Source organism: Oryx dammah, unplaced genomic scaffold, assembly GCF_014754425.2.
Source record: "Oryx dammah isolate SB20612 unplaced genomic scaffold, SCBI_Odam_1.1 HiC_scaffold_11050, whole genome shotgun sequence".
NCBI lineage: Eukaryota > Metazoa > Chordata > Mammalia > Artiodactyla > Bovidae > Oryx > Oryx dammah.
In genome coordinates, this window is record NW_024080444.1 from 1506408 (window position 1) to 1530627 (window position 24220).

At 40.6% G+C, this 24220-nt stretch overlaps 1 protein-coding gene across 2 annotated transcripts in view; it reads left to right on the forward strand.

Annotated features, from left to right (window-relative positions):
• The window catches only part of LOC120860263 (FRAS1-related extracellular matrix protein 1-like), a 148791-nt gene that overhangs the window by 81475 nt on the left and 43096 nt on the right, over nt 1-24220 (forward strand). The window contains exons 20-24 of one of the 2 annotated variants that reach the window (XM_040236056.1): nt 161-305; nt 6224-6365; nt 9136-9331; nt 15099-15363; nt 23113-23527. In XM_040236056.1, the coding sequence (XP_040091990.1) occupies nt 161-305; nt 6224-6365; nt 9136-9331; nt 15099-15363; nt 23113-23527 (1163 nt within the window). Of the gene's footprint in view, nt 1-160; nt 306-6223; nt 6366-9133; nt 9332-15098; nt 15364-23062; nt 23528-24220 lie in introns of those variants that run through there. The other variant, XM_040236057.1, reaches the window with a different exon arrangement.

Consider the following 24220-nt stretch of genomic DNA (forward strand, 5'->3'; position numbering starts at 1 on the left):
ACTCTTACTTTATAAAATAATTTGATTTTACCTTATTGTGCTGATTAATGAGCTCATGCTAATAGCAATGCCTTGGAAATTAAAACAAATTATTTATGACGGATTTTGAAATGGTTTAATCATAAGAAAGATTTACTTTTTCTTTTTTCCCTTTGTCCAGGAATGAGGTTGATGTACGTGCATGATGATTCAGAGAGTCTTGCTGATGACTTTACAATCCAGGTGTCAGACGGGAAACATAAGATACTTAAAACCATCTTTGTAGAGGTCACCCCAGTTAATGATGAGAAACCAATGCTGAGCAAGTAAGTTACCTGAAAAGAGTCCATTTGAGATTCTGTATGAATTTCTAAGGCCTGGAATACTAGATGCAAGTGTAATGTTTTTCCTCCAGAGAGAAGTCTTTAACAACTCCTGCCTGTTGCAACTTTCCCATGGACTTAAGCACCTAGAACCTTCAGTGCAAATGTTAGTTAACATAACTCCTCCTTAAAATTTCTCAAATTAGCCTTTTAATTATTTAGTTTTCCTCTAAAAGTTCTATTTAGTTGTCAGTAATTCAAAATGACCATACATACAATACGGAATGAACAGTGTACTAAATATTTAAGCACATGCACGTATACATGTACACACAAACCAGAGAGTAATTAATAAATAAATTCGACTAAAATGTGATCATACAACTGAAGACAGTCCTTACTGTGGATCTGGTTAATCTTTGAGCTAAGAGTGGCTGAGTGAAATATATTGCCGTGATTTTTTTCATTTTCATATTTCATTGTCCTCCAGTCCTCTTCTGTGCTCCCTAGGGATCAATACCCTGTTGCCACCTGAGGTCAAGATGATCACCTTTTAAAAATTCTGTACTGATATTATTCATTGCAAACTTTCTCAGGAGCTGATCAGTTTAATCATAGCTACAGAATCTTCATCAGTTATATTTCTTTAGTTCCAGCCATTTCTGTTATCATTGGCAACTGTAGAGAACAGTCCAAGGTCAAAACTTTAGGAAGCTCAACTCTTCTAAGGTCCTAGATCGAGGGAGTTGTGTGCTTCTAGGTACCTCTTTGACCATGTCAGTGGTGTAGCATGATGGGCATTGAGTAGACAGTCTAAGTTTTTATTAGGAAGTGAACAACTTCTTGAAAATGTGTAAACTCCCAAGATCTCCTCCACTTTACAGAAAAGAAACAAATCCCTTCCTTATCTTGCTGTTTCCTTATGGCCTCTGAGGTCCTTGGAAACCATTATGGGAAATGCTGGAGATAATTTTTTGGAGAGTTGCATCTCAGACATCAGATTGGCTAAGCGTATTCAACAGGAAATTTTTGTGTGTATGTCCTTAGGATTTGTATATTTATAAAAATTAAAAATTTTTTCAAATCATGTTGATTTCCGGGCTTATAACTCATCTTTCTTTCTTTTTTTTTTTTTGACTAAACAACAACAATGTATTTATTTTAATTGTTTCAAAAGTATTTTAGTTTTTTTTTTTTGACTGATTCTTAAAGAATATTTTATTTACTTTTTTAAAATTTTTCTTTATTTTTTTTAAATTTTTTATTTTACTTTACAATTCTGTATTGGTTTTGCCATACATTGACATGAATCCACCATGGGTGTACATGCGTTCCCAAACATGAACCCCCTTCCCACTCCCCTCCCCACAACATCTCTCTGGGTCATCCCCGTGTACCAGCCCCAAGCGTGCCATATCCTGCATCGGACATAGACTGGCAATTCGAGTCTTACATGATATTATACATGTTTCAATGCCATTCTCCCAAATCATCTCACCCTCTCCCTCTGAGTCCAAAAGTCTGCTATATACGTCTGTGTCTTTTTTGCTGTCCTGCATACAGGGTCATCATTGCCATCTTTCTAAATTCCATATATATGTGTTAGTATACTGTATTGGTGTTTTTCTTTCTGGCTTACTTCACTCTGTATAATGGGCTCTAGTTTCATCCATCTCATTAGAACTGATTCAAATGTATTCTTTTTAACGGCTGAGTAATACTCCATTGTGTATATGTACCACAGCTTTCTTATCCATTCATCTGCTGATGGACATCTAGGTTGTTTCCATGTCCTGGCTATTATAAACAGTGCTGCGATGAACATTGGGGTACATGTGTCTCTTTCAATTCTGGTTTCCTCAGTGTGTATGCCCAGCAGTGGGATCTTTTGAAATGTTTTTCCTTGTTTAAGGAATAATTATTTGTTTACATTTATTTTTACTGGATTATAGTTCCTTTACACTGTTGTGTTCCCTGGTGGCTCAGATGGTAAAGAATCTGCCTACAGGACACCCAGGTTTGATTCCTGGGTTGGGAAGATCCCTTGGAGAAGGGAATGACTACCCACTCCAATATTCTTAACTGGAGAATACCATGGACAGAGGAGCCTGGCGGTCTACAGTCCATGGGATCACAGAGAGTCAAATATGACTGAGTGACTAAGACTACTTTCTACTCTATAGCAGAATAAATCAGCAATACACATACTATTTCCTTATTTTCTTGCTGGAATGTTGGATTAGTATAATCTTGATTTATAAAATTGAAAATTTGAAAGATATTTTGGTAGTAAAGAGCCTCCTTTCTGATGACCTCACTTTATCTAAGAAAGAGGGAGAGAGGTGAAAAATGATGTTTATTAAATGCTTTCTATACAACAGTGTGCTGGATTTGTTCATATATATTTATTTAAATCCCCACCAAAATTGTGTGAAGTAGCTATTGTTTTCTTCACTAAGATAACTGAGACCAGAAAAGTAAAATGACGTAAGGCACTCATTCAGTCTTATCTGACTTACTATTTCTTGCTACGTTCTTGCCGTTAAACATCCCGGCATAGCTTCATCTACAGAATCACCAAAGTTCCTTCAGCTCTGCTTTGAAATCTCCTTTTTTCCCTTCTGTTCTTTTCCCTTCCATATGTGTCCTTGAGCATATTGCCTCTTGCCTTCTCTCAGAACATGCTCCATTATTTTTTCTCAACTGCATCTTCCATCCCTTCCCTTTTCATTCCTTCTGCTAACAAGACACAGGGATATAGTTAATAGTGAAGGGAGCAAATTCTGGAGCCAAACTGTCTTGATTCAGCCGCTTACGGGTAGTGTGATCTTGGGGGTAAAAGAATGTGAAAGTTCTAGCCCTTCAGTCATGTTCAACTCTTTGTGACTCTATGGCCTGTAGCCCACCAGGATCCTCTGTTCATGGAATTCCCCAGGCAAGAATACTGGAGTGGGTAGCCATTCTCATCTCCAGGGGATCTTCCTGACCCAGTGATCAAGCTCAGGTCTCCCATACTACAGCCAGATTCTTTACCATTTAAGCCATCAGGGAAGCCCTGATTTGATATTGAATATATTACTTAACCTCTTGCTACCTCTTTGTCAACCTCTTTGTAAATGAGGGTAATAACAGTATCCTTTTCATGTGGTTATTGAAGGGGTTCAATGAATTAAAATATGTAAAAGTATTTGAAAGACTGGTTAGTACATAGTAAGTTCTTGTGTCAGTTATTATCATTATTGCTAGCAGGTATCTTCATTTTAGACTGCAATGATGGCCCAGTCCCCGTTCATTCCAGTGCCAAACTGTTTGAAGAAATAGCTTGTGCTTGCTTCTTCCATTTCTGCCCATTGTCTCCAAATCTAATGGCTTTTCTCACCTGGCTGGACCTTGTTAGTGCATTTGACACCATTTCTTTGGTGTTCTTTTTAAATGCTATAGTAGGTGGTTTGGCTCATGGGGTTAAACCCCCTTAGCCTACATTTGATTCTAGTGATGGAATATGCCCTACACCTGTCCATACCCTACTGAAGTACCTGCAGTGCTCTGCTTTTCTGCCTCCAGGCAGCAGTGGCTCACTCAGCCCCTGTCCTGGCACAGAGGAAAACACTCTGAGGGCGTTCTCCACCTATGAGAGGTAGTAGATAATGTAAGGGTCCCAGCCTCCCATCCCTCAGAGCTAAAATTTGTGGCATGTTTGACGTGGCTCTTCAACAGATCCCCAGTAGGACTGAGTCCCGTAGCAATCTTGACTGCTATGTTGTCGCCCTCTCCTCCTCCCCTCCCTCTCACTTGTTCCTGAGGTCACTTCCCAAATAAATTACCGACACTAAGCCTTTGTCCCTTTCAAGGTAACACACTGTGACACACTTTCTTCTCTCTTGAACCCTTATTTTCTGACCATTTCTTTCTACCAGACTCCTTATCATCTTCATTGTATTGGCTTCCTGTTTCAGTTCATCTATTTCTATTAAAAACACCACTGGGAATTCCCTGGTGGTCCAATGGTTAGGACTCCATGCACTCACTGCCAGAGGCTGGAATTCAATACCTGGTCAGGGAACTAAGACCCACAAGACATGAGGCCAAAAATAAATAAATAAAATCACCACTAATCTCCATAAGTCCCAAACCAGCATTCTAGCCTCCTAGAATGATGTTGATCTTGGAGAGACAGCAATGAGTGTTCCTGAAGAAAGATCTTAGTCCCTTGCCCCAGAACTGAACCTGGGTAGCCTGGATGAAAATGAAGAATCCTTGCCACTAGACAACAAGGGTCTAGGGGCTAGAAGCAAAGTGACTCTGGCTCTTATCCTCATTGAAAAATGCATTTCTCAAGGAGGCCAAAACTGTAAAAACAGGTACAAAGTTTATTATCAGAGACACAGCATAGCATATGGGAGAGCACATAGAGAATCGTTTTGTGTTTAAGAGTGAAGCAAGGCAGAAATACACACCTGGAGAGAAAGAGTGTGTGTCCACCCTAATGAGGAGGAGTGCAGTAAAGAGGTGATTTAAATCACTTACGTAGTACAGTACTTCCAGATCTTTGTTTACCTTTGGCCAATTATCTTGTTTCTTTTCCCATATGTGACCTGTTCAAGGATTCTCCCCAACATGTGTGCGCACCTTTTTACTAAGATGGATTCCACTTCAGACGCTTGTGGGTACATGTTCACACAGGTGGCACCCCCTGACTTTTGACCACCAAGGAGTCTTCCTGCGTTTGTGCAGACAGAGAAGTTTTCCTTGACCTCGGGATTGGTCCTCTTGTCTGTTTACTTCAGCAGTGCTCAGCTTCTGCCACTAGCTTTGCCCTTGGAGTGTCTGGGTGAGAACAAAGCTGCAATTTTACTCCACTTGACAAACAGCAGCTGTTCAGCCCAGGGGCCTATCTATCTCCTACCTCAATGGTATTATAGTCTCTTGTAAAGAGGAGAGCAAAAGTGGCCTCCTACTACCAGGGAAGATGTCAGTTCCAAGGAGGCAAGAGAAACCTAGTAAGGTTAGAATTGAGGTGTTTGGGCTTTGACTTCTCAGCAGAGGACTGGAAAGCTGTTGAGAATGGTCCTTTTGCTACAAAAATGTCCTTGATCTCAATTCCAAGGAAACTTCCCAGTTTTTCTCAGAAACAAAGTGTCACAGTTAGTTCTTGTGTGATGACCAAAACCAAGAGCAAAAAACAACAGGTGGAAAGAAATCCCTTCTTTACTTTGGTGAGACCAGGGAAAATGGCAATATTGGCTGTGAAGGCGGTCACCATTTACAGGACACATGAAACCACAGCAGCGGTTTCTATGGTAGAAGTAACAGCTGCTCCCTGCCCAGCTTTCTCTTCAAGATGCCAGGAGTTGACCAGGCAGCTGTGGCACTTGGAAAAGATGAACTGCTGTGAAAACAATGCTAGTTACCCAGAAGATTATCAAGGAGAAAGAGTAATGTAGAGGGCTACAGATTGCCTAAATATCACCAAATTCATAATGGTCTATCATAAAAGGTACCAGAATACCTGTGAGTAAGTCATTTCATCTTTTTAAGTTTCTGTCTGTAAAATTAGGAGAATACCTAGCCCACTTACTTCATGGAGCTGTTGTTGTATTCATACCAAACAAAATTTTGGAAAAATATCAGTTTATAAAATGTTTTAATATAAAATTATAAAGTTCTATACATGTAAACAGGAGTAGGTAATTAGCTCATGCCATACTCATCAGTCCTGGCTAAATATTTTCAGGAGTTTCACAGGTAAGGTGAAATGAAAGCTTGTTTCACAAGACTGACTCATCATTTTTAGTACTTTGGAGACTGAAAATCATCCCCTAATTTTTGAAGGTTGAGCACTGTAATAGTCATTATGAGTGTCCCCTTTTAAAGCAGTGTCTTCTGTTTCGGTATCAACCCCAATGTCTTCTTTTTTACAGGAAGGCTGAAATTACAATGAATATGGGTGAAACTCATATTATTTCTAGTGCTGTTCTCTCAGCCATAGATGAAGACTCACCCAGGGAGAAGATTTACTATTTATTTGAAAGACTTCCCCAAAATGGGCAACTTCAACTTAAGGTTGGTCGCCTTTTTTTATTTTTCAGATTGACTGTAACAGGTTTAAATTTTTTCAATGCACAGATTTGCATAACTGAATGTATTCTGTCATAATCATGTTTTGCCCCAAAGTAGAAATTTTAATTTTACTGCTTTGGAGGGAACTCACACTATTCTAAATTTACTAACTCATTTCAGGGTAAATTCAACCAAAATCAAGGTTTTTCATTGCTCATTTCTCCTTAGGATTGTACCTAAATTGGAGGATAGGAAGTTACTGGGGAAAGCAAGTTGTCTAGTTTCTGATGAGAATCAGGCATACTTTGAGATATCTTTATTTCCATCAGATTTTTATTTTAAAAAATAGGCTTTATTTTTTAGAGCACTTGTGAATATCAACAAACTGATTCTAAAGCTTATCTGGAGAGGCAAAATATCCAGAATAGCTAACACAATATAGAAGAATGAGATTGAAGGACTGATACTAACTGACTTCAAGATTGACTTTATACCTATAGTAACCCAGAAAGTGTATGTTTGGTACAGGAAGAAACAAATAGATCAATGGAACAGAATGAAAGTAAAAGTGAAGTCGCTCAGTTGTGTCCAACTGTTTGTGACCCTATGACCTACATGTAGCCTGCCAGGCTCCTCCATCCATGGAATTCTCCAGTCAAGAATACTGGAGTGGGTACCATTTCCTTCTCCAGGGGATCTTTGCGACCCAGGGATTGAACTCGGTCTCCCACACTCCCAGACTCTTTACCGTCTGAGCCACCAGGGAATCAGAAATCTCTATTTCTGAGAGTTCAGAAATAGACCCACACAAGTATGGCAAACTGATTTTGACCAAGCAGTGGAGAAAAGATAGTCCTTTAACAAATGGTGCTCACCAGACTAGTTCAGACTTTGTACGTGATGCCCAAGGATCAACTCAATACAAATCACAGATCTGTCACTTGAGAAGGTCACTCAAGTAACTCATCAAAATGTCTATGTGACTGTTTGAATGCTTAACTTTTAATAAAATGTAGACACAGCCTGAGAATAGCAGCAAGGATTTATTCTGTGGGTAACAGCTTGATTGTCTTAGATTGTGGGCACCATAGAGAATCGAAGTGAAGAGAAATCACTGATTAAACTGAGGTGCAGCTGTGGCCTTATTTCATTTCAGAGAGTAATGAAGCAGAAATGCAGTGAGAGCTCACACATTTGGGTGGCATGGGAGTGAAAGTGTTTTTGGTTATGTAAAAATCCAGATGGGTCCAGGTTCCCAATATGGCACCATAGAGTTCTCTCCCAGCTCCCTAGGGGTTCTCCAAGTCTCTCCAAGACCAGGGACCTGGCCTCTTGGACTTTCTCATACATCTTTGTTTTCTTGTTGACTTTCTTGCATTTTACCCACCTTGAGTCCAACTCTTATTTTCTTCCTCTTTGGGGGCTTGCAGATGGATTTTGTCAAGTCAAAGCTCACACTTGGGAATGCAAGTAGGGAATTAGATGGAGATGAGGGAAAGCAAAATGTATCTTCTTCTGGGAAAAGACTATAAAGAAAAAAGTTAAATAGATTACAGGCTGTCTGGTTTAAAACCTGAAAGAGTGTCTGCTTTAAAAATTAAATTTTCAAATAGACCTTACAATGCAAACAAACAATGAACTTAATTATTAGAATATAATTAACTTTCACCCAGTGAGAACTGGGGCAGAGCATACCTATGTGTAAACATCAGCTGGGCATAAACATTAAAGAGGAGGGAACTTTATCAAATAGAGTGACAAAAGGAAGTGGTAACACGGTGAGGGGAAGAGGCGGGCATGTGAAATAATGTGTCAAAGGAAATAAAAAACAAATGTTGAAATTTTTGTTATAGTCTCTTAAAACATAGGAAAAGCACTTGATGATATCATACAATAAATTTTTAAGATGACATTTTTCTTGAATTATGTCAGATGACTTTTACAAGCCACTCTTAGGGAAAGCTATACATCTTAAGAGAATAACAACAGAATTACTAATCAGAGACAGATTTATTATTACTGTATTTTCTAATACTCTCAGTTGTTAGTTCTCCCTCAGCATAAAGACCTCTTTTCATTGAAAATGCCACAATTTCTGCACTGAGTTCTGTATAGAAAATATGCTTTACTAATGCTGGGTTATTTTTAGAAGAGTATAATTAACAATATATATATGATATTTGTAGTTATTTTTGTACTGACTCAGGATATGAATGTAGGGAATAATAGAAATTTTCATCATTTTCTTTGGTCTTTAGGAAACCTGAAAAACATAGGGACAGTAAATACACCCATCCTATTTGTGTTTTATCTACTTCAGATAACTCCAGTGACAAACTGGTTTGAAATACAGGTTTTATTAGTTGAACAATGATATGATCTAAAAAGAAAAAAGGAAATCCCAAGTGAAACACATTTAATTTTTAAAGAATCAATTCCAACAGCTCAATTACCCACCTGCTCTCATCAATTGAAATATTTAATCAGCTATGATAGCTTATGATAAATACTTCTTAGTAGTACTGCAGTTGAATTGCATGACTTTGCAAAAAATTCTTTGCTTACAGCTAGTTGTTTTTCCTAAGGTCTGAAATTATTTTAATACATTTATTTCAATGGAAAATATGAGGTAGAATGGCAAAATAATTGAATCTGGGGTTTCTCTAAAATATCATTTATCTTGGAAGTTTTCAGAGGATATGGAAGATGTTCACCAACACACCTTGGGAGGAGGGGGAAACCTGGGCAGCTGACTAATTCTGGCATCTTTCAGATAGGGAGGGACTGGGTCCCTCTGTACCCTGGCATGAAATGCACTCAGGAAGAAGTGGATTTGAACTTGCTGAGATATACACACACCGGGGCCATGGACTCCAAGAACCAAGACAGCTTCACCTTCCACCTCTGGGATGGTGACAATAGGTCACCGGCATTTGACTGTCACATCACCATCAAGGATATGGGAAAAGGTAAAGCATTTCTATCAGGCTTTATCGGGGCGAACTTTTACAGCAGAAGTGCACTGCTGTAAACCTCTCCCATCTTCTCTCCCTCTCTTCCTCCTTCCCTCCTTTCCTTTCTCCCTTCCATCTTTTAGACTTGAAATTCCATCAGTTATGATTTGATCCCTGGGTTCCTCACTTGTTTTGCCTGGTTTACAAGAGTAGCCAATTCATGTGTTATTTTCAGTATTTCAAAAAGCCCATTAAAAATCCAGCCTTGTCTGCAATATGGCTGCACAGGTTACTTTAACTGTCAAGGTTTTATGCTTTAAGGAAAATTTTACAAATCAATGCGCCAACTCTAGTTTTATCTTCAGGAATTGAATGATTACTTAAAAACAGAATTTGAAAGGGAAAATATTTCCAATACAGTAATGATAAAGGCACTGCGAGGAGATCCAACCAGTCCATTCTAAAGGAGATCAGTCCTGGGTGTTCTTTGGAAGGAATGATGCTAAAGCTGAAACTCCAGAACTTTGGCCACCTCATGTGAAGAGTTGACTCATTGGAAAAGACTCTGATGCTGGGAGGGATTGGGGGCAGGAGGAAAAGGGGACGACAGAGGATGAGATGGCTGGATGGCATCACCAACTCGATGGAAGTGGGTTTGGGTGAACTCCGGGAGTTGGTGATGGACAGGGAGGCCTGGTGTGCTGCAGTTCATGGGGTCGCAAAGGATTGGACACGACTGAGCGACTGAACTGAACTGAACTGAATGATAAAGGAAATATAAATGAATATATTTTAAAAAAATTTTAAATAACACAAAGAAATTTTGTTGTTGAAGAGGTTGAAAGTTGTTAGTCTTTTCACTTTGGAAGTGCTAACACATACTCTTTAGGGATGAGGAAGAATGCTGTAAGATAATAAGCTTTTCTCTTAAAAAATTTTTTTTAATTTTGTATTTATTTGGCTGCAGCAGGTCTTTGTTGCAACACGCAGGATCTTTAGTTGCAGCAGCCGAACCCTCAGATGCAGCATGTGGGATCTAGTTCTTTGACCAAGGATTGAACCCAGGTCCCCTGAATTGGGAGTACAGAGTCTTAGCCACTGGGCCACCAGGGAAGTCCTGATAGTAAGCTTCTGTTGAATTAATTAAGCAGACCATTTGCATGATGGGACTCAACAGCACATAAATGGCAGAAGGAGGAGAGCAAAAAAAGTACTGAAAGCTCAGCAAGGGAGAGAGTAGGTCTTTGATTCTCAACTGTTACTACTGCATACTTTCACTTAGAGCTTGTGTGAGGAGAGTGAAGAACCTGTCTCATTCATCTGTATAGTCCAAGATCTGTATATTCTCAGGACCAAGCAAAGTCTTAGATCCTTAGTACATGCTTGATTGACAGATTAACAGAATGCATTTTTTTTTGCCTTGGCTGCCAGAAAGCTCAGAGCTAAATTAAATTGGATGCTTAGGTACAGTAAAAGTTTTACTTCATTAAGGTGGTAAAATTACAGCTATCCTGAATTTTTTAAAACAAATTTTAAGCCAGATTGACTGATTTTGATTTTTTTTTGAAGGGGAAGACTGTATATTTTATTTGCTTATTTCCTTGAAGATATATAATAAGTTCATGTTACTGTACACATTTAATTCTCTTTGCAAAAGTAAGACTACATTCTTCATAAATACTTGTCCAGGCAAAAAGTAATACAAGTAAAATATCTGGGCAGACAACATATGTGTTAGGGCAGCAGACTGTCCTGTCATTCTTAGCATGGTGCATTCGCTGGGGAGTACAGAAGTGTTCTGTTCCATGCACCCCCCTGGGGATTCTTTCTAGCCAGGGACTTTGTCCCTGAAGGCCTTGGAGTCACTTTGAGAGCGAGATGTGGATGACAGTGGACTTCCCACATGGTGCAGTTGTGAAGAATCCTCCTGCCGGTGCAGGAGATGCGGGAGACATGGGTTTGGCCCTTGGATCAGGAAGGTCCCCGGGAGGAAGAAATGGCAGCCCACCCCAGGAGTCTTGCCTGGAGAATCCCATGGACAGCCTGGTGGGCTACAGTCCATGGGGTTGCCAAGAGTCGGACATATCTGTGCATGCACACGAGGGCATGTGAAGGAAAATGGGAGAATTTCATGGGCTAGGCTTGGAGGTGGGGTACTTGCCCTCTATACATCCTGGTGGCTGAATCACCGTAAGGAGGCTGGGCAGTGGAAACTGGAGCAGTACATCCAGAAGAAAAAGTACTGAGGCTGGTGAGGTCCTCCCCAGTCTCTGCTACAACTAGCCTGTGATTATTTTCTAAAAGGATTTGTGAAAACTTAATCAAGTAGACAGATTCTTTTAATTCTTTTAATTTGGTGGTGTTTTTTATCTCTATACAGAATCCTATCCTTCCTTCTTTCCTCCTCCTTCTTCATTGCTTTGGTTTTTTCCCTTCCTTCCTTCTTTTGGAGGAAATTTTCTCAGGTTACAGTGTAACTTTATAATGAGAATTGTTCATCTCTAAATGAAATTACACTGAATTGTTAGACTAAATCAGACCCTAACATTAGCAAATTTGAACACTTTTGGGGAGCCATTATAAATAACATTATGCTTTCTCATTGTGCCGTGACTTCTGATTTGCACGGTGGCAAAAATGACTCGGACATCTTTGAGAGACGTTTAGAAGGACATTGCCTATAGTTGACCCTCATCCATACTCTGACTAATGTGAAAAACAGTGCTGAAAAACTGGGTTCAGGCAAAACCTAGATATTTTTTCCTCCCCTCAGCTCTATCTTCTGCTCTTCATCCTGTGGGTAAATTTTGTTTCCTGGCTTTGTTCATTTCTTTTTCTTCTTTGATGTATTCATCTTAACTCCCTCAGAAGCATCTGAGGCTCAGGTTTTGATGTAAAATTAGGTTGACTGTTGAATCTACATTGAACTTAAGTTGCATTTTGAGTTAAAAAGCATAATATATAAAAAAGACTAATTTGATCATCTAAAACATGGTTTCCCAGTCATGGCAATATCAATATTTTGAGATGTAAGAGTTTGTTGTGCACTATAGAATTTTTAGCAGCAGAAAATGCAGAAGAACTAAAGAGCTTCTTGATGGAAGTGAAAGAGGAGAGTGAAAAAGTTGGCTTAAAACTCAACATTTAGAAAACTAAGATCATGGCATCTGGTCCCATCGCTTCATGGCAAATAGATGGGGAAACAATGGAAGCAGTGAGAGACTTTTTTTTTTGGTGGAGGGGGAAGCTCCAAAATCACTGCAGATGGTGACGGTAGCCATGAAATTAGAAGACACTTGATTCTTGGAAGAAGAGCTAATCACCTAGACAGCATATTAAAAAGGAGAGACATTGCTTTGCCAACAAATATTTGTCTAATCAAAGCCATGGTTTTTCCAGTAGTCATGTATGTATGTGAGAGTTGGACTATAAAGAAAGCTGAGCACCACAGAATTGATGCTTTTGAACTGTTAGGGAAGACTCTTGAGAGTCCCTTGGACTGCAAGGAGATCCAACCAGTCCATCCTAAAGGAAATCAGTCTTGAATATTCATTGGAAGGACTGATGCTGAAGCTGAAACTCCAATACTTTGGCAAACTGACACGAAGAACTGACTCATTGAAAAAAACCCTGATTCTGGAAAAGATTGAAGGCGGGAGGAGAAGGGGACGACAGAGGATGAGATGGTTCAATGGCATCCTGATTCAATGGACATGAGTTTGAGTAAAGGTCCGGAAGTTGGTGATGGACAGGGAACCCTGGCATGCTGCAGTCCATGGGGTCGCAAAGAGTTTGATACGACTGAGCAACTGAACTGAGCTGAACTGGTCTTTGCCTATTAGAAGTTAGTCATTGTTCAGCTGCCAAATTGTGTCTGAATCTGCGACCCCATGGTCTACAGCATGCCAGGCTTCCCTGTCCATCAACAACTCCCAGAGCTTGCTCAAACTCATGTCCTTTGAGTCGGTGAGGCCACCGAACCATCTCATCCTCTGCTGTCTCCTTCTCCTGCCTTCAATCATTCCCATCATCAGGGTCTTTGAGGTTTGAGTGTGTGCCCTTGGGTCAGATGGCTTGGGTATAAATTCTAGCTCTATCTTTCCTAATTATATAATCATTACCAAGTTGGTAACATTTATACACCTTAGTTTCCTCATTTATAGCCTAGACACATGGCGATGGCTTATCACAGTGTTGGTGTAAAGTTTTAAGGGTCTTTCTCCCTTACTTAGCACAAAGTTGAAACTCAAGGGTATTTTAATTATGATAATTTTTTGATGAACCTCAGGTGAACAAAATTTGATATAACCTTTAGTTTATGAAGCTCTGTATCCTTTGTGTGTGATCACCTTCTTTGCATTCAGACACTCACTCATAGTCTTTTAAATACACATAACAGCCCCTGTGTAGCCACCATACATACAAGAACTGGAATATTAACAGTATCAGAATCTACCTATCTATCCGTTCCATCCTCCAGAGAAAACCACCATCCCGAATTTTGTGTCAAGTTTCTTACCTTTGTTTGTGGTTCTCTGGGACTTGCTCACTCAACTAATACATGTTAATAAGCGACATCTGTGTGGCTGCGTGTAGCTCTAGTGCATTCATTTTGCTACTCTGCAAAATTCAACTGTATGAATAGGCCACAGCTTGTTTATACATTCACCTTTCGAAAAGGCATCTGGGTTGTCTCCAGTGTTTTCAGTTACAAACAGAGCTGCCATGACCTTTCTAGCACAGACCTCCTGGGTACAAGTGCACATGTTTCTCTCCAGCACACCACTGGAGTGGCATCACTGGGTCAAGGCATATGTGAGTATCCAACTCTTTACAAAGTAATTCTAGGTTGTGTACCAGTTTACACTCTGACTTGAACTGTATGCAAGAGTCCCCATCTTCTTCAACACTTGCCATCTTCAGCCTTCCACATCTTGGCCTGTCAGAGCGATGTGAGATGGCAGTGCGTGACCTTGATCTGTAGTTCCCTGACTATTCATGAGCATATCTTGCGTCTTTATTGGCCTTATGTGTTGCCCCTTCTCTGTGATATCTGCATATGTCTTTGGCCAAATTCTTTGATTAATCCCAGTCATAGAAATCTTGCTATATCATATTAGGGTTGTTTTTTGGGGTCACTTCTTAAGTATTTTTTTATTGGAGTATAATTGCTTTACAATGTTGTGTTAGTTTCTGCTGTACAACAGTGTGAACCCCTTCTGTGTGTACATGTGTACATATATCCTCTCCCTCTTGGACCTCCTTCCCAGCAAAGCCCCCTCCAGAGCACTGAGCTAAGTTCCTTGTGCCATACAACAGCTTCCCCACTAGCTATGTTTTACACATGGTAGTGTATGGGCTTTCCAGGTGGCTCAGTGGTAAAGAAGCCACCTACCAATGCAGGAGACACAGGCGATGCAGGTTCAATCCCTGGGTTGGGAAGACCTCTGGAGGAAGAAATGGCAACCCATTCCAGTATTCTTGCCCGGAGAACCCCATGGACAGTGGAGCCTGGCAGGCTACAGTCCAGAGGGTTGCACAAAGTCAGACACTACTGAGCACCTGAGCACACATGCATATGTGTGTTTGTATGTCAAACCTAATCTCCCAGCTCATCCCTCTCTCTGCTGCCCCTCATGTCAACACATCCATTCTCTACATCTGTGTCTCTATTCTTATCCTAGAATTGAGATTTTGATTTCTGCAGTTTGGCCTTTGCTTTTTACCTTCAGTGTAGATGTTTTATTTTCAAATTTTGACCACCATCTCTTCTGCCACACAGGTGATATTGTCATCCTGGCAAAACCACTTGTGGTGTCTAAAGGTGGCAGAGGTTTCCTAACGACCACCACTCTCCTTGCTGTGGATGGAACAGACACGCCCGAGGAACTTCTCTACGTCATCACCTCCCCACCGCAATTTGGCCAGGTTGAGTACGTCCGCTATCCTGGGGTCCCCATTACAAGCTTCAGCCAAATGGATATAGCAGGACAGACAGTCTGCTATGTGGATAAGAGCACAACAGCTGTCCACAGAGACACATTCAGGTGAGCCCTGAGGAAACTTTTCAGAACGCCTTCTTTGAATGAATGCTTAGAAGACAAAGGCAAGGAAAAATATGCCCTTTTCCAGCTCCAGTATAAATCTGCTCTTCATCCACTGCCTCGATGGATGAGAGAGAAGGGTGCACAATTAAACTGACAGTAGTAGCCAGGCCAGAAATTAGGGCTTGTTTTTTAAAAATAAACACCTAAGCAAATCTCCATGCAAGCTGTTCAGTGAAGAGACATGTGAAGACCTGAGGATCTCCAGTAATGAGAGATGTGGTAAAGTAATTTAACCTCTTTATTTGAGTCTGTTTTTCTATCCAAGGAAAAGAAATTTGCTAGTAAACATTTGGCATAAGCAGACAGTGCCTTTTGATACAATGTGTTTGGGTAACTATATCGTAAATCATGTTGTCATAAAGTGGATCATATTTCCCCATAGAAACAGTGTTATAATTGGGGGCTGTGCACCTGTTCAAGGATTCTGTATCAAATAAATCACTGGGAAGAATAACAATCTGTTGAAAAGGCAAAGATACAACAATAATGAAAGTCTGCATTCATTTAAAATACTGAAATCTATTTCCAGTTACATAAAGCAAGAAAAACTCTAGAGGGTCTACCCTTTAGCAGTTATGAAAACTGGCTGAACTTGGGGTTCTTGATAGAAATGCAGATTCCCAGGGCTGGGTTGAGAACCCAGAAATCCTGGACTAGCCTTTGGGGGACCTTGGTACACATCTAACCCTGAATTTTTTAATTAAGAAAGAGCTCTGAGAGCCTTGATTCATCTTCCATACACACAGGGCTTCTGTCCTCCACTATGATTTTTATCATGTCAGAATACAACCTTCAAAAGAATGCTATAAAATAACACAACTCTAGCAGACTGCTATGTTATTTGACAGGCTCCCATAAACTATCAAGTACATGGATAAACCCATGTCCAAATGCCACTCTCCTCTATCATATATCTTTTCTAATTCAGTATGTCTGCTATGATAAACAATGTTTAAATGTCAGTAAAGATTATTTTGCTTGACTTTTTTGGTATTTGGAATGATGATTTGAAAAGATGAGTTGTATAGTTAGGTAAAAAAAAAAATCCAGGGAAGTTTAGACTAATACCTCCTTTTTCTTTAGACAAATGTTCTTAACAAGCAGATAATCATTTGGTGGCTCATTATCTTAATACCAATTCAGTGCTTGAGTGTTGCTAGGTGTTAACTAAAACATCAGAAGTGGGGATTACTTTTCCCACTGATTCCTTGGCTTGGGATATGGTACAGAGTCATGAAAGCACGAAACTGGGGTCGGTTCTGTGTCTTCATGACCCACATCTCTGGTTTTCCTCAAGTCATTCCTTCTCCTGCGCTCCTATAAATGTCTCTGTGAAAAGGAATGATGCTCAGAGTGGCTATGTCAGAGCTGTTGAGGGCTTTAAATGAGCTTAGGTATGTAATATTCTTAATGTGGAATCCAGAAAAATGATACCGATGAACCTATCTGCAGGGCAGGAATAGACGAGCAGACATAGAGAATGGCTTTGTGGACACAGTGGGGAGGGGAAGGGGGGCGGATTGAGAGAGTGCCATTGACATACATACACTACGGTACAGAAAATAGCTAGCTAGCGGGATGCCGTATAGCACAGGGAGCTCAGCTGGATACTCCGCGACAGCCTAGAGGGGTCGGACGGGAGAGCGGGTGCAAGGGAGGCCCAAGAGGGAGCAGATACGTGTATATATATGGCCAATTCATGGTGTTGTACGGCAGAAACTAACACAACATTGTAAAGCTATTATATTCCAATAAAAAACCCAAAACATGGCACATAGGAAGAACAAGGTAAGTATTGGTTTCTATTATTAATATTAGATTTTAATGTTTATTTTAATGTTAATAATAATGTTTCTATCATTTTTGTTATTCTTGTAGTTATTATTGTTTACCATATTCTTTCCTTGGCCCCCTTTTTTTTCTCTCCAATCTTTACAATACCAAGATTAATCTTGAAGGAAGGAATAAGTTATAAAGAGCAATATGATTCCTTTTTTCCTGTTTATTAATGGAGGGTGGATGCTTATTAGCTTAGCACAGGTATATCAGATTCAGGGTTTTTCATTTGACACCCATTTCTAGAACTTCTTTTTCCTGTCCATTCCTGTTTGCTTCCATCCATGCCTATGGGAGAGTCTGCTGAAGACATTCATGATTGTATTGGAGAAACCAGAGAAGCCAAAGAATGAACACATAACAATGTTGAGAAGTAATAATTAGGCCTTAATTAGATGGTAGTGATGAGCTGAGAATAAAAAACGATATCTATGATGTGAGAATTAGTGATACCATAACAGCTTCCTAATTCACATCCATAGAGAATCATACTTGAGGGTGTTTATAAAATTATTCATCCCAGGAGTTTCTAAGTTTCTAGACTCTCAAGACAGTTACCTGAGAGATTTACAAAATTTAAATTCTTGGGCCTCACTGCAGAGAGACAACCTTAGTGAGTCCAGTGTCAGGCCTAGGAATCTGTACTTTTAAAAGCCCTACAGGTGAGTCCGATGCTGTTGGGACTAGCCGTGTCCAATCTGGTCCAGTGCATTTTTCCCGGTGTGCTCTGAGGTGTCTGAAGGTCTACAGGAGCCTCTGATGTCCTCTCCCAGACAGCACATGAAGGGGCTGAATTAATGGTGTTCTGCAGCTCACATCTCGAGTTACTAAGATACCTTTGTTTTGTTTAGTTTGTTGGTGGTTTGATTTCTAGTTTGTTTTGCACAGGGAGAGCTTCTAGGCAAGGTTTTCATTTAGCAGAAACTCTGTGTCTCCATTTTGTAATGAGTGATTAGTACCACCAATGCTACAAAGATGCTAAGTGATGTTGGCTGGTACAGAAAAGAGACATTAAGTAATAGAGATTCAAGAGTGAGAAACTCCTTTTTAATACTCTCAATCCTTCTGTTTCTAGAAGGAAGTCTCAGGCGGCCTGTGCTCATATGTCCTTAACAGCTCTTCAATATGAACTGTTTTTCCCTCTTTAGCAAAGAGCGTACAGGCCGCAGGCTCCAAACCATTGGCCAACAACATCTAGCGCAAATGAAAACAGTTGGTTTCTTGTATTTATTTTTGTCGTGTTTATGGTGATTTCGTTTTCATGAGTGAAAACTTTGGTCTTTTAGTCGTTAAAAGGTTTCTTTTCAAGTACATTTATTTAAGAACAATGAGATGGTATAAAGCAAAATGGTAGGTAATAAGAGTACAGTAGTACCAGAAAATGGCAAAAATTGTGAAGATGGTGTTTGAATGACTCAAGATTAGGAAACAGGTTCATTGAGACAATAAACAGCAAGGGTAGGAAAACACTGATTTAATCCAGTTGGTTCATTTATGTGCAAGAAAGCTAGTCTTGATACACCTGTAATGGATCAAGCCATGTGTGTGTGCGTGCTAAGTCACTTCAGTCGTGTCTGACTCTGTGCGACCCTATGGACTGCAGCCTGCCAGGCTCCTCTGTCCATGGGATTCTCCAGGCAAGAATACTGGAGTGGGTTGCCATGCCCTCCTCCAGGGGATCTTCCCGACTCAGGGATCAAAGCCTTGTCTCTTATGGCTCCTGCCTTGGCCGGTGGGTTTTATACCACTAGTGCCACCTGAGAAGCCCCATCAAGCAGTGTACTAGACCCTTTTTAATGCAAGTATCATTGCTCTTATGCCTTACACCACCACCTTGAGAGAGATGCCTTGTTCCCATTTTATGGGTGAGAAAAGTGAGTCTCGAAGAGGCAGAAAGTCACCTAAGTTGACATGGCTGAGTATCAGAGCTAAATCTGGGCTGAGATCTCACTGTGGAGAGGTCTTTCCATTATCCCCGACTGTACTAAAACCTTGTGGAGAATCTTTACTTGTGGGAAGGACCCTTCTCCGTGTGTGTCATTCTGATGTTTGACCAGCAGTTTTGCATTTTATAATGGGAGAGCCTCACATCTGCTGAAGACTCTTGTTTTAATCTTGTTATTTCACTAACCCATCCATTGTGCTGTCTGTCAGGTGGCGTTCAACCAAAGCCGAAAGGCTGTTTTAATGAAAGTGTGATCATGGCGCTTTTTAAAAATTAAATATATGCAACCAATCTAATCACCTAAATTTATGTTGCTTGCTGTTAAATCTGGCAAGGAATTTGGCTGGGGAGAAGAGATAAATTCTGTGGCAGAGAGCTTCCCTCCTCCCTTCACTTTTTAATGTAAGCTATGGCAGCATTAATTAAACGGGGGAGTTTAATGGTCAGATTTTACCTTCTGCAAAAATATTTTGTGAATCATAAATTTCTCCTGTATTGTTTGGTGCTGCTGGCCTGGAAGAAGGATTTGGCAGCACATTCTGGGACAGCTGACACCAAGTGATTAGCAAGCTGACTTCAGCTGCTGGCAGCCGGGTTCTAAAAGAACATGCTAATGTCCTCCATTTTGACATGCCGGTTGGACTTTTTTTTTTTTTTCCTGAAGAACTGGCTCTATTTATGATTCCATTTTTATCTTTTAAATGCCATGACAGATGGCAGATTCTTCAGCCAACTCTATTGCCAGGAAATGCAGAAAGCTTGAAAGCACCATGGTAATGGTGAAATCAGGCCGGGCAGGCACCCCACACAGATCTGAGAGTCATTCCCCAAATTTCATGAGACAGTGGTCATCTTGGCTGCGTTTCTTCTCAGGGGGGGCATAATAAAGGAAATTAAACAAAATGGACCCACATAAGGAGCGGCCACCTCAACACCACTGGCTTCTTAGCTTGATTGGATGCCATAATAGCAATGGCACTATTGTTTTAAAACTTGAAAATCTATTTGGAAGGTTTCTTCTGAGGGGGATGGTGTGGGCCATGTGCAAGATCATCTGGTCAATATTTACAGGCACAAAACATTGACCTTGTCGCACTGGTTCTGCTAGGCTTTTTTTTCTTTTGACTGGGAAGCCAACCAGGACCGATTCACCCCGTCTCTCACTCTCTCTGATAATGTTCTCCGCTTGTGAATAGTTTGCACTGTTACTTGTGAACGTGGTAAGATGTACTTGATCCAGTCATGTTGAGACATTGCATCCTTTTGGCCACTGGCTTGTTAGCTTTCTGTCAGTGCAGACAGCTGCCTGAGCGTCCCAGCTGGGAACACCGGCCTCAGGAAACATGCTTCTTATCTTAACGGACCCTAACCCTCTCACCCTCGTTCCCCTCTGACTGAGGGCCAACTGCTGATTTTCACTGTGGCCAGATGCCTGTCAGAGGCAGAGAGGAGTCTGAGATGGACTGCCAAATCACGAGAAAACTTCAGTGGCCTCAGACAGGTCACATGTATGTGGATAATGCAGCCACCTGGAGACTGAGCTTGGGGCACCTAGTTGGGCAATTTTGGAATTTAGTCTCCAGAGGAGAAAGTCAGAATCAGATGCTCAAAATGGCCACCTTGGATGCACCCCCAGCAGCCCCTGGGGCTCCTGCTTCACCTCCTTGCTCCTGATGGCTGTCTCTCCCCTTCTCTTTTTCTTCCTTCTCCACCAGCATTTGACATGCCTACGTGTTCTCTGGCTTAAGTCTATGCTCAACTATAAATTGCTAATTTTAAATGACAGCCATTTTATATTGTGAAAGAGGGCAAAGTTGAAAGCTCCATGAAAATAGAGGCCCTGAGAGGATGCCTGGTCTCCAGTTTTTACCTCTGCTCAGATGGACTCCAGGGAGGAAATATGACAAAGGTACCCAGAAGACAATAGTATAAGGGCATCATTCCATGAAAAGCATCCCCTGAGAAACAGACCATGAGTTTTGTATCTAAAAATGTGTATCACCTGATCTTTGATATTGTCAAAGTGACTAATAAAAGGTGAAGAGCATTCACAAATATTTTTTCTCAGGTGTGATTTTTTTTTCTTCTTAAAAAATAATGGATTTTGCAAATACTCCATGATCCAGCAATGAAATTACCTATTTGCTTAGAATACATTTATCCAAACATATTGTTTTGTTTTAAGGAAACTATGATTTTGTTCCATCTGCAATTCTAAAGTTGATTCCATATTCTTGTTTGAGCTGTGGAGGTGAAAAAAAACCCACAAATTGTATTCTTTACAAGTGAAGGTATGTGAAATGTCCAAAAATGTGTTTTATTTGGAGTATTTCACTTAGCAGTTTTAACTTTTTGGACAAAGATTCCTTTTCCATGCATCGCATCCTATTTTCCTGGTAGGCAGTCTTACTAGCTTGATAATTAGAAAGCTCAAAAATGTTAGTCTAGCCTTCAAAGCAAAATCTGTATCTGCCAAACTCATCTCCCTGTAACTTCTGGTCCAGCTGCTCTTGTCCTTGAGTCCTTTGCCTCAGGCAGGCTGGCAGACTCGTCACACTCACACAACCTGGTTTCCTGTTCCTTCATGTTCAACAGCAAAGCATTAACCTTCTATCCCTGAAAGATGAGATATCTTTTGTAGAGAATTAAAAACTTGGTAGTCACATTTGTCAAATTAATAAAATAAATATAAACCCCATATCTTCTCTAATTTTAAAAAAGAACCTCCAAAGAAAATTCTTTTATCATTCAGTGTTATACATACTACAATGTTTTAGGAGATTTTTACATCCTGGAACATAAGAGTGTTTCTATCCTCCATGACTATTTCAGAACTGGCACATGGGAAAAAACAAATAGACACAATTCCATGATTGTTTTGAAGTACGTTTCTTTGGCCAATGGTGAATATGTCAATTCTATGTGAGATTACTGATTTCCTAACTTGGAGTTTCAATAGCAGATTTTGTTGGCTTAATTTCATCATGGTCTCAACTGTCCTTTGTATTGAAATTACACGTTGAAATGTTATAAGGGTGATTTTGGTTAGTTTAATTTTGAGATTGTTTGTGTGGGTGGAATGTGATTTAGTGATCAATGTAATCAGAAGCGTGCTGTGGTATCACAGAGCTTCAAGTGTAAGAATCATCTTGCTTAGCTTGGATTTGTATCATTTCCGTTTTCTCTTCTAGGTCTGCAGTGATACTTAGGCACCACAACTCTTTCTTAGTGGATTGTTAAACTAGCAATCACTAAAACTGCAAGAACAGAAGGTGTGGAGTCAGAGGACCTGGGTGTTCATCCCAGGTCTGTCTCCTACCTGCCTTATGATCTGCCATGTTTCTGAATCTTTCCACTCTAATTTTCTTTTCTTTAAAGCAGGGGAATAATCTTTGTCTAATACAACTCCCCAAATCTTGTCATGGGCAAATGTGAAAACAAACAGAAAAATATATGAATTGAGTGAATTAGCCAAATTCAGCCTACTCAGTACTTTATTGGATGGGCTTCCAATGATCAGCCTTAAGAACTGAGCCTATTAAAATCTCACAAAGAAAATACAATTGCAAAAGAGTCTGGGCTATGAAATTCCTATTTGGGGCAAGAAATGACACTAAGTATTGACAAGCCTGAGAAATATCATTGGCACAGTTAACCTGCCCCATCCCAGGAATCCACCATCCATGCTGCTGAGCAATACTTGGGGGGTTAGAATGGTCCATGTACACATTGTCTAGTGACTGGTTTAATGGATAGAATGGTGTCCTCCTGAAAGATCTGCTCTTGAGCTTTCCTTCACATACCAGCACAATATGTCCTTGAGTAAAGGTGTGTATTGTTATCATTTCATTCCAATAGATGGTGACACAAGAATCCATGTTGAAGGCTACCTTGCCTCTCTTTGCCAGATTCATCGTCAGCAATGGACTTCAGACCAAGCCTGGGGTTTTTGAGATCACACTGGAGACTGTGGACACAGCCTTACCCGTGGTGACCAGGAACAAGGGGTTGAGACTGGTTGAAGGGGCCTCGGGCCTGCTCTCCCCTGACCTCCTGCAGCTGACCGACCCTGACACTCCAGCCGAGAAGCTCACCTTTCTTCTGGCCCAGCTCCCACGGCATGGCCAGCTCTACCTGCGGGGGATGGCGCTGGTCCCATGCAATTTCACTCAGCTGGATGTGGACAGCAGGCACGTGGCCTATCGGCACTCGGGAGGGGATTCTCGGACTGACCACTTCACTTTTGTGGCCACAGATGGGACAAACCACGGCTTTCTTGTGGACGGGAGAGTGTGGCAAGAACCTGTATCATTCACCATCCAGGCAAGTATAACAAATACACAGTTCATGGTCAGAGATAAGAACACGACTTCTGGGAGAACTGTTTCCTATTTCCTTCCTTCTTTCATTCAAATGTATAATGTGTGTCTGTAGCATGCCAGGTACTAAGCAAGGCACCAATCGTGTTAATATGAACACAAAACGGATGTGCTGCCTGTGTACAAGATAATGACTGACCTTTGGAGTCAGTGGTAATACACAAAGGACCAAAATACATTTGGAGACAGACACCTAGGTTGGAATTTCTGCTTTCAGTATTTTCAAAGCTGTGTGAACTAAAAAGAGTTTTTTTGACTCTTCTGATTCTACGTTTTGTTCTCAAAAAACATGCCTTAAAGCATTGTGGTAAGAATTACATAAGATAAGGTATCCAGGGTACTAGCATGTTGCCTGAAGTATGTTAGGTATTCAGTCTCTTATAATTGCTTTTATAATATCTAACTATACTATTATAATGATGCTTATTGGCCTATGTTATCTACTGGCGTTGCTGTTGTTCAGTTGCTAAGTCTTGTCCGACTTTTTGTGACCCCATGGACTGCAGCACGCCAGGCTCTTCTGTCCTCTGCTATCTCCTGAAGTTTGCTCAAATTCATGTCCATTGAGTCAAAGATGTTATCTAACCATCTTATCCTCTGCTGACCCCTTCTCCTCTTGCCCTCAGTCTTTCGCAGC